At 32.5% G+C, this 12,048-nt stretch overlaps 1 protein-coding gene across 1 annotated transcript; it reads right to left on the bottom strand.

Moving 5' to 3' along the window:
- Positions 1-11,174: 11,174 nt before the first annotated feature.
- Positions 11,175-11,735, bottom strand: LOC141448478 (uncharacterized). The gene has a single exon (XM_074116846.1). It carries the CDS (start codon positions 11,733-11,735, stop codon positions 11,175-11,177), a length of 561 nt encoding a protein of 186 aa, XP_073972947.1.
- Positions 11,736-12,048: the final 313 nt, after the last annotated feature.

Raw genomic sequence — 12,048 nt, 5'->3', positions numbered from 1 at the left:
TTCCATTTTTTAGGCTAAGTTTTTGAGGAAATAAACAGTAATAGAGGCGCCTTGAAAGTTATTTAAGCTTATTTGGTTCCAATGTGAATCTATGAATAGTTTCTTTAACAGATTTTTTTAACTGAAACTAAAAGTAAAAATTGTTAAATATATAATATGAACGTAATATTTGTAATTATTTTTAGGGATTACATAATATTATTATTGTAATTGTACATTACAAGTACAATGCGTTAAACAAATGCTGTATTGACAACTTAGTGCCCTTCTGACATCGTGATCGACCTAGCGTGTGTGATATTTACATGTATTCAATATGCAAACAAATACTCATATATAACTATTTTTAATTATTTTATGTGAATTTGTTGTAATACAAACAGAATGAATTTTTATTGTTTTTTAAAATTTGTATTATGTATTAATTGTTGCGAGTCTAGTTGATACACTACAAGTAAACAACAGTGTTATAAACTTGGCTTGAAATTCTTTAAATTAGATTGATCGTTTCAATTACTAACTAATTTTAAGTAATTTTGTTGTTTACAAAATATGTTAACTATTTCGAACCTGGCGCTTTCATTTCGAATATAGAAGATAAATTATAATATTTTTTACCGTGTAATAAATATTTAACTGTCTATTGGTTTGGCTGTTTATTTAAAAAATAAAAATCCTTTAGATTTCTGTAATATCAAAACTTTTGAATTTTGAATGAACTTCAGGGAGATTTATATATAAGTAAATTGATTTATAATAATAATTCAATATCATAATCTAGTCGGTGAATGGGAATTTATTATGGGATTGAGGATTTTTTAAATTTTTATTTCTTACAACACCTGTGTATATTGTTGAATATATACGTATGCAATTAACAATTAATTTATATTTTCCTTTATTTACGCAGAACTGTAAACAACAAAGGAGTTGGTACTAGATAACTGGTATATAATAATTGTAATTAATTATTTAGGGATAGTTATTTAAATAATAATAATTGCTGTGACCACTCACAATATAAAATTGTATTTGTGTGTGAATATTGTAAAATAGAAATAAATACTCAGAGGGAATTTTGCTTAGATGATACTAAATATTTTTATAACTTGTGGATCTACTTTAAGGATTCTGAATTAGAGATAGTTGTATATGTAAAATATTGAGTGGTGGGTGTTTTGAAAAGAGGCTGGTCCGAATAGATTAGCATGCCAAGTAATTTGCTGGTTTTCAAATTACTTGTACTTTTCATTTTTTTATTTTGCACTCTTTTTATGCAATTATTTTTGTTTAAGGCAGTCGTTGGTGAATGTAAGAACACTCTGTCCTTAGTGAGAAAAAGCACTTCACAAGAATATCCAGTTTGCTTTTTTTTCTTTCTTTTTATAAAATTGAAGATGCAGGTAATTGTGTGTCGTTTTGCATGTTTCAAACAATCTTACTCTCATAACTTTATAAATACACACACACACACACACACACACACACACACACACACACAAACACATATATATATGTATAAATGTACATATAACATACATTTGAAATTATTATTAAACTATTTAACAGAAATTGGTAAATGCGTCTTAATTATGCGCAAAACAATTGTTAAAAGCATGATTGATTTCTGTTGGAAAATAAAAATAAATCTCTGAAAACTTGGATATTGTATTGAACTTTTCTATATTCTTGTACGAAAATACCAATGATAAGCATGGTGACAATGCAACTTTGTATTTTACAAATAAGAACTTGTATTTAAAATTTTACATAACAAACAAGAGTTGTCTCTCTTACTAATTTGTTGAAATTGTATTTGTGAATTATATAGAAATTTTACTAATTGAAGAGGTGAAAGGTCTGTGGATCTCAAGTGGCGCCGCACACAATTTTTGTGAAACTATTTTTGTAACAGTTGAATTTTTGTAAATATTCTTAAATCTAGAGACAAAATACTTTTCATCCTGTTTTTACCAATTGTACAAGATGTACAGAGCTGAAGTTAGACGTTGCAACTATTAAGCCATTTGCCTGTCTTCTCATTTTTCAATTGTACACCTCGTTTTATAAACTAGGGGCATGTCTGTCTCGTACTTAAGTCAAGGTAATAAGCGAAAGACCAGAACTAGGAAATTTTAATAGATTATTTTTTTATCCTTAAATATTTTACTGAACTAGAAAGTAAACTGTAGGGATTGAAATAAAGAAATATATTTCAGGCGTATTTAATTATTGCATTTATCCCATATGATTTAAACTTGGTCGATCTTCCAATCTTACATGTTTCTTCTTCTTTTGATTTTTTCCATTACTCTTTCCCTACCCTGGCCAACTGGTATATCTGATCTAATGTCCCTGGCTCTCCTGAGGAGTCCAGTCCTTCTGGTCGCAACATGCGAGCTTCTTTCTTTAGCTTACTTAGACTCGCTTCCCCATAAGCTCTCGCCTAAACTAGGTCCATATTTATAAACTGTACTAAGCGAATGCATCCTGCTTAAAAATGCTTTTACTTCTGTTCGAACTTAATTCTGGAAGTAAAAATAGTTTTTTCAGCCTTATACAAAACTTTCATTGAGCCTGCTACATCCGAATCGTCACAACAATCCAGCTGTCTAGATATGATCAAATTGTTTACTGCTCCTAGGCTCTCTGCTCCTAAATAGGCTAATAATAGTTCTTTTCTAATTTCATTGTGGGCCATATTAGTACCTCCAAGGCCCTTCACCTCGCCTACTCTTTAAAAATGATCAAAATAATTTTCACGACTCGCCTTTGTTCTGTCAAAAGGGTAAAAAAAACCTTTCCATTTTCTTCTTCAAAAATCTTTTGTACTATCCAAACTCTCTTTTGTACTCTCAGGTCTTTGCTTACCCTTGGCTTAGGTATTTTGATTTTCCTTGTCGCTAATATAGTAATCAGGAAAGAAACACTACTAAAACTTTTAACACTTTTTTAAACATTGTTTAAATTTTGAGGGATTAATAAAATAATTAAATCACAATTAAATATGAGTGAAAAACATTTCTATTTTTCAATTTCTGCTTAGCCGACAATGTGATTTTGCCTCTAACTGGTAGAGCCAATTTCTTACTCTCTTTTTATGGAAATTATTTACATTCAGACCATTGTTTATTCCTGAAATGCTAGCAATTAATGTTGTTTATTGATATTAAGCATTTTTACTTTATAAAAATTTTTAATCAGAGTTGTTAATGAGTTGTCACTAGAGTAATAATTTATTTTTACTTAACTTTAAATAAGACTTGGCTCGTTTTCTTGCAGAGACGACAGTTTGTGTGTGGGGTTAATACGATCTCAAATTTTCTTCAGTATAATTTCCGCGGTTAGTGTTCTGTCTTTTACGCTGAGTTGGAATTTTTCTGCAGCGAATTGGAAACTGAGCTAAACTATAACATAAAAAAACTAAAAATAATTGGCCATCTATCCCTACTGTTTGATGGGCATCTGTCCCGAATGCTAGGGAGAGATGTCCATCACGATAAACAAAACACAACGCATAATTTTTGACAGTTTTAGAGGTTAGGATTCATTAATGTATATTGTACTTACCTAATATGTAGAAAACAACACTAAAATTTCGACACATACATTCGCTGCAGCACGCAGTATGCAACTATCATAAATTTTTTTGTTGAGGCGATAATGTTTTTATTCTCTGAGTTAATTAATAACGCTTTGACGCAGACCAAAATATAGTCACTGTAATCAGACATGAAGGTTCATCACTGGAGAGGTCACGCAGCGACGTCGAACGTCATTTCGGTTAAATTTCGGCTGTTGGCCATCTCACCCGACTTTACCCTACAGGGTGTTCATTTTAAGACGGCTCAAATGCATTTCATGTTTAAACGGTTAATCTAAGCAAAAAATGAAATTTGTGTCCCGTCACCTCTAGTTTCAGAATATGTGACTTGATTTTAGATTCCAGCGCGCATACGCGGCTGACGCGCGACCAAAAGTAAGGGTTTGCAGTTGACCCCCATTTTCATATACACAGTTTTAAAGAGTATAAAAAGTTATGAAAGAAACCGGAAACCGCAATTTGATATCTTCAAAATTAAAGGTGCTAGGCCATTTCAAAATCTGGTTTTTATTAATCATATTTCAATTTTTTAACTTGTTATCAAAGAGAAAGAAGAGCACGCGATAAGTCATTTCTATGTATTTTTTCATCCCCTTTCTACTAAAAATATTGCCAATGCGGTAATGCCAGTATTTTTCTTAACATCGGGAAATAAGTCGTTTTCCGAGTGATTTTTCTAAGAAAAATCAAATGTTAAGAGCTTTAGACGTTCTCAAGCATACACAAAAAGGATAAAAATTAATTCTACATCTGTTACAAACAAGAAGGTTTAATAATTATTTGGTAAATTACCGATCAGGTGTCGTGGTCGGAGGTGGCTAAAATAATCCTGTATGGCCTTATATTATTGGGAGAGTTGCGTTTAATTGCCAAAAAAAATTGGAAACCTCTTGTCACATATTTAAGTGATCAATATCTTTCCTGTAAAGGATCAAACTTATTCCTTAATTTATCAAATAATGCACTTTACTCAACTTGTGAAGCATCTACTGTGCCTTCAAAGGTGCCTCCTCAGGCTCGCAATCCAGGTTAGCCAGGAGGTTATTAACTGCTCTCTGTATCTGAGGAGGCACCTTTGAAGGCACAGTAGATGCTGCACAAATTGAGTAAAGTGCATTATTTGATAAATTAAGGAATAAGTTTGATCCTTTACATGAAAGATATTGATCACTTAAATATGTGACAAGAGGTTTCCAATTTTTTTTGGCAATTAAACGCAACTCTCCCAATAATATAAGGCCATACAGGATTATTTTAGCCACCTCCGACCACGACACCTGATCGGTAATTAGCGAAGTTTGGCCGCAAAGATGTGCCTTTTGTTTAAATATTTATATATTTCTAACAAAATGTTGAAAATATAAGATTGTGAGTGAGAAGGGGATTAAGTGAAGACTTACGCAAAGAATTAAACTAACTATTAACGTCAACTACAAAATTAGACCACTATTTTTACCAGACTACTACATTTTTTAAAAATACAAATACCAACTTAATTAGATCAATGCTTGGATTAAGAATTAATTGCCTAATAATATAGAATGGTTTAAATGTGATGAAGTAGGTGAGACGATGATCAATCTGGAGGTTCAAGATGTGGCTTGAGTTGTTTCTTTGAGTTGAAGGTGTATATTCTTTCTTTTTTTTTTATTTAACATCTGCATATAGGATCATTCTCATTTTGTTCCATGCATCCAACATCTGTTTACTTTTGAGTCATAATCGCTTTCATTTTCCGTCTCCCCTCGAGGAAAGGCATTTTCAAAGTGCTTGTTGTCCATCCTTCCTTTGGAGCACAAGAGGTAGATGTTCGTCCATCCTGAAAAGGTAGGCTTCCAGGTAATCACTATTTTGGAATTCGCCACAGTCTTTTTCTTTGCTGCTTTACGAGGCCATCGCTCGGCTATAGACCGCAATTATTTTTTCTACAGCCTACACAGCTGATCTCTATTGACATCATACTTCAAGATGTTCACTCAATCTGGCGGCAAATCCATAGGAAATGGCGGAGAAGGCCGGTTCAGCAATGCACCTTTCTTTTGCTAAATAATCGGCCCACGGTAATATCTTCCTGCCTGGATATTTTCTGCTAGAGCTATTGACACCTGTTCAGGGCTGATTCCATTGAGGGCGAGAGATAGATACCCTCTAGGGTAACTAATAGGGCCACAACACTTTCTTCTCGGCCATCGTAGTCTAGCTTCACTATCCCTTTCCCATTGCCTCGAATTGAGCTTGGAAACATTGCGGAAAGCGCTTCCTGCTCTGCACAAGTTGACCATTCTTGGTAATTCCTTGATGAAATGAATCTAAAATCCGTGACCGACAAACTGGATAAAAATGTAATAAACAGCAAACAAACTCGACAGTAGCATTAACTTAACGAACAAGTGAAAATAAAATCACATGACAAAATTGAGTACCTTAAAACTGTACTCAATGTTACGTGGGTAAGTTTAGGAGAGAAATATGCTTATGCACAAACTTTGGAACTCGTATATACCTTCTCCTATTACTAATGCTGTGTTTCGTTTCATGTCTTTGTTCATCTGGGAAAACAGCTACTACCAAGAGGGCTAACAGAACTATTTTGGTCTTTTAGATAATATTTTCATATAAAAAAAAGCGCTCGGTATCACTGTTCTTTCAATGAAACAATGAAAAGTTCATTTTTTAACAGTTTTTTGCCATGGCATAAACGTTTATCGTTGACATGCAAGAATGCCATTCTTCTTTTAGGTACATACTATTCTTTTTTGTTCGTAATTTTATCTGTGAATTCTTTGCTACCAAAAAATAAAATTAAATAAATAAAACCTAACCTAACCTATTGAAAGCATGCAAAAAGTTTTAAAACAGGCACCTCTTTGGGAAAATTGTGATTGAAATAATTTTTGAATATGTAAATGATATTTTTGGATTAAGGAATATCCGAAAAAAAGCTGTGGTATAAATTGATCCTCTACATTTGAGGACAATAGTATACAATATTCTTTCTACGTATTTCTTAATCAAGCAATTCTCTTTAACAATTTACACTAGTTAAATTACAATTCTTACATTTATCCTTGGGCGTAAGTACGAAAATGTTGTCTGTTTTTACAATGAAATTAATTTTTACAATTTTCCCAAAAACTCTTAAAAACTAAGCTTATGGAAGTTTAATATATGTTTTGGAAAATATTTCTATTTTTCCGTATTCAACGGGAGAGTATGAAGAAGTTAATACATGCATTCCCCCCCCCCCCCGCAGAAATCTCCTTTCAATGAGGTGTGTAATTGTAAATTTACAATATAATATATCAGTAAATTTACCATTAGCTCACTCCATTTTTCTAGTGAGGATATCTCAAATTTCGCAGGTAAATTTGCATTCTTCACTATTCGTTATTCCAACGAATTTCTGTGTTATGATAACTTCTTGCGCTTTGGTGTGAGGAAATTTTTTTTATGGATTTACAGATACTTTGATGATACATGACAAATATAATTTAAATGCAAAAAGTGTAGTATTTTGGTTTCCAAAAAGAGAAGGCAGTATGTATCTGTACAAGTGTGAATAATGGGGAGTTTGTTCTGCTGGAGAAAGGTGTTCCAAAGGAGAAAAGTGTTTTTGGTTTTTTTGGCCAACATCAGGTTGTTCAATCGCCACACCTAATTTGGATAGCCTAGATTTCTGCAGGAGTAGCCCTTACCCTTCACCTTATAATAATGCTCGTGCTGGCCCTTTTGTGCGGTTTGATGAAGTGGCCACGCCTGAGATCCACCAGTAAGGTAAATGTATTGTTGACTAGTTACATTCTGAGTTATGTAATAATTTCACAATGCGTTTCGCATCAATTGTTAAATAATGCACTCTAATATATTATATTTTGTAAAATAAGAAAACATGCTGTAAATTGATTGTAGACATTTAATTATGTGCATATACTATGTATACATAGTACAAGTACGTATATATATATATATATATATATATATATATATATACTATACCGTAATTATATAAAAAATATATTCCTATTTATGGTTTTTCATTTGAAAATGAATATTTTGTCAAAATCAAATATTTTTAATAAAATTAAAAACTAAATATTTTTTAACAAGAGTGAAATAAATTGGAGAAAATATTAGCATAGTTCTTCTTTTGTACTAAACTAAAGAGTGTATACCAGTATTTTAGCAGGTAAATTAAAGAACTTATTGTGTAGATTGTAAAATTCCATAAGAGTAAAAAGTTTTGGTACTCTTTACAAAATGTATAAATTTTTATATTAAATAAAAAAAACAACACAGTTGTTAGTTTTTAATGTTACTACAATAATAATGTTTATTATTAAAAAAATAATGTAATAGTAATATTTGGGACAATTGGATTCATACCAAAATGAAGTGCTCATTCTGCTACTGTTATTTGGAATATCAAATAATGTGAAGGTTTCACAATGCAAAATAATAATCTTTGTACTTGTTCGTTATACATCACGTTCTCAAAATTTTTAAAAATTGAAACGTCTTTATTTGATATAACTGCTTAATAGTATATTGCGCTTCACAATTTAATTTCACTGCTCAAAAACGAATTAAAAATAATCATATTAGTAGGTAATATTCGTTGTTGAAGCTGGAAGAGAAAAAGCTGCAGTTTGGATTTCAATATAAAATTTCTATCGAATTTTGAGAGAAATTGACCTTTACATATTTATAATAAAATTGAGTTACTAAATGGATTTAGGAAGTCGCCCCTCTTTTTTCTTCTTTCTTCTTATAATTTACATGTTTCTTAATTCTTTATTACAGCAAAACTTCCTTCAGTTCTAGAGAATTATATCCAATACGATCTCCATTTTACAATATTATGCTTTATTTTAGTTACATTGGCCGCAGTTAAATTGCAAAATAACGGTAAAAATCGTAAAAGAAATATTCGTTACAAGCTTACAAATTCTTCAATTTTTTTTTTTTTTTTTTTTTTTTTGAGAGGGGGAGATCGATAGAGTCTCTCTAGATATTGAAAGTATTGCTGTGCTCTCTACTTGGCTTGACTTTTACTGGACAAAACTGATCGATTCATTGGGACTCTTCAGATGGCTTGTTGATCGAGAATATAGTACAGTAATTTGCAGGTGGATTTCGTATGGATTGGGCAGGTATAGCACACTGAAGCGAAAAGGCCTACTGAAGTTGTTGAATTCTGTATACTCTCGTTACCGGTCCTCCATGCGTTATTTGGATACTAGGAGAGTTACTTGATGAGATTTGACTTGAATTGATACGGTGATATGGTAGGAAAGGTCGAAATGATAACGCTTTGGTTAAGAAGTTGGAAAGTTTTGCTGGTAACATCTTCAAAAGATATAATAATAAAAATAATATTAATTTTTTTTTCGTGCAGCATGTATGATTCCTTTGTTTCTACTTCCAAGTGTAATTCAAGGAACTTGCTGGAATGAGGATTTTAATTGTGGAGAAGTCCCATCGCGTTCTAACTGCCAAACCCAAAGAAATCTAACTGCGCATCATGGACTGCGATTGAAAAGAAGTCAGCCATCCCAATCATTCCTCAATTTCAACTACTTATTTTTTTTTGCAAGAAAGTTAATGTTTTGCTACATTGAAATCACTTTGGCCAACTTAAGATTAACATAAAGAAACGTACTTACAAAACTTACAGAAATATTAGTCTATTGAGCTAAAATATTTGAATTAGCAATTCGCACGGCTTCCTTTATCAAATAATATTGTAATAATATCAAAACCGAGAGGATAATATTAATATAATGGGTTTTGATATTGCCAGGACTTCGTATAAACTATAAATTCAATAAAAATAATTTTAAAGAGTTTAGCGCTAACCATTTATTAATTAAATAATTAATTAACTATTAAAATTCTTTTACAATGGTCATGGAGGATTTATTTTTAAGGAATGTTGAGAGATACAAAGAGGCAGTTAATTTCCTTCATAAATTACATATCGATATTTAGGTGTATGTTAGGCGATTTTTGTTTGACGATTGAGTGGCTCGTTTGATGAGCTGGCTGACACATATGTATATAAACGCTGTTTTGAGCAGTACTATTTGTCCACCTTTTATAGGTTTTCATTCACATTAACATGACCAACAACATTTGGTGGTGAAACCTTTATGATGTCTTTCAGATCCTATTTAGACGTAGATAATTGAATGCCTATATCATTAATAATATAAAAAAATATTTGGAACAAGTAATATAGACATTGTACAGATTGTATTATATATTTGGATGTGCAAATTATGAAATTAGTAAAAACAAATTTGCGCGTGAAAAAAATAAGAAATTGTTGTTCATTTAGAAATAATAATAATAACAGCTACTTTTAAATTGGTTGTATAAACAATCAATTTGATTTTGGTGAACGTTTTTGTAAAATAGTGATGGCAGATGTTTGGATAATATCAATTTAAATAAGGCTTAAAGTCCTTCTTATGGAACCCGCATTATTGAGCTTTCTTTAATTTATTTATTTTGCAAGAAGATTTTATAAATATATTTTGGAATCTGGCTCCCTTGTTTTAGTTATGGCGGCAAACAAGAGAAATCTCTTTTAGCAAACTATTTGGTAAATGGAAGGATAAATATTTTTCTCAAAACTAACAAACAATGTTTAGATTTAAAAAAAGGAGCTCTAATTAAAAGAAATATATTTGAAAAAAATAAATACCAAAGACAAACTTTTTTATTCTAAATCTGGACGCAAGGAGCCTATCAAAATCTATTGAGTTTTCCCACATCAATTTACTAATTTCCATTGGTCATTAAGGAATAAACCTAAAAGAGAAATGATACCAAAATTTCAGAACTGGTCAGTTGAGATAAAATAATTGAAACTGCGATTGTTTGAAGATCGCGCATTTTATTGTAATTGTATTTATCAATTTTGTAAAATTAACGAAGATTAAAATAATAAAAAAAGGAAAAAAAAGACCTATATTGAATATAATTATTTTTCAAATGGAGAATATTTGAAATAAACGTTACTATTAAAAGAATTCTGTGGTTTTGTTTTGTATTTAACTTGTTATTTATTTAATACTCAAATGATAAATATTGTTATCAAATATATCTATATATTTGTACAACTTAAAGAAGGCGATGGAATGGCAATAAATGAAAATTTAAAAATACAATAAGAATGTGTTTTGTTTGATGTTGTGCTGAGTGCTGATCTACCGGATTGAATGTTGCTTACCCACCAACTGTTACATTTTCCAAGCAAATAAAAATGTTCATGTTCTTTAGTAGAACGACCAGATTAAAAGATTTGTTTATGAACCTGTAGTAGTAGTTGGGAACAGCAACATCATAAAAATCTATGAAATAAAGTATTTTACTCACTGTTCACTTACAGGCATAAACTTTAAAACTGTCCGGTAAGGTTCATTTGTCAAAAACTACAAGAAAAAGCATAACATTGAAAAACTCCCAACTTTGACAATGTTTTTCTCTTTTTCTGAAAAAGATAAAAAGTTTAAAGTTTCTTTAATTTTTCCCAAAAATGGGAAACCGGCATTTTCTCAAATTTTTCTTATTCTTGCAGTTTCTTATACTGATGATCACTACCAGTGAAATCCTCGATCACCCGCCACCCACGAACACGTGCCGCAAGTCCCTCAGATGCCAGGGAGATATCTGGTATAGTCTCCGTATACCCCGGTCGCCTGAAAGTGGAGGTGCTTCCTTCATTCAACACAACGAGCTCCGTTCTAGCTGCCATTTCCACGATGAGCCTGCCTCTCATATCCGTAACGGGCATTCCCCATTCAACCGCCTTTGCATTTAAATCCCCCACAACCAAAATCCTGCCGCCTCTCACCCGGATATCATCTTCTAGAGAATTGAGCTTTCGCCTAAATTCATGGATGCTCTCGTTTGGGGTAAAGTAGCAGCTGAAGTATGCCGTACCTCTGCTCTCTATCCAGACATACCCAGCTTTACTCTCATACGCCTCCACCGAGACCTTTCCCACATCAGGGATCCAGATAGCCGCAGTCCCTAGTGAGTCCACAAACCAGCCGGAATCCCGGTCGCGGTATTGCTCACAAAGCAGTAACAAGTCTGGATTCTTTTCACTCACAAGCTGATCCATCAAAGAGTCTGCTAACTTACTTCTATGAAGGTTCCCCTGAAGGATCTTCATCATAAGTTTACATTTAATTTTCTGCTGCTCTGCTCCAGCGCCTCCCGGAACACAGCACTTTCTCCCGATCCCGGCAAATGCCTGCACGCTTCTACAGACAGCTTCCTGTCTGAGCATAACATACAGCACCCTTCTGCGGAGCAAGCAGCAGCAAGGTGGCCTGGCCCTCCACATTTATAACAGAGTTTGCTGCGGTCCGGTCCTTTACACGCCACTGAAACGTGCCCATATGCCAGACATCTGAAGCACCTCATAACTACAA

Source organism: Rhodnius prolixus, unplaced genomic scaffold (assembly GCF_049639745.1).
Source record: "Rhodnius prolixus isolate KJV_2025 unplaced genomic scaffold, Rpr scaffold_43, whole genome shotgun sequence".
Lineage (NCBI taxonomy): Eukaryota > Metazoa > Arthropoda > Insecta > Hemiptera > Reduviidae > Rhodnius > Rhodnius prolixus.
The sequence above is the reverse complement of the archived record's forward strand: the minus strand, read 5'-3'. Positions and strand labels throughout refer to the sequence as shown.

Bases quoted from the DNA above. Each gene is read 5' to 3' on its own strand.
- LOC141448478 (XM_074116846.1), bottom strand. From the start codon at position 11,735: ATGGATCAGCTTGTGAGTGAAAAGAATCCAGACTTGTTACTGCTTTGT.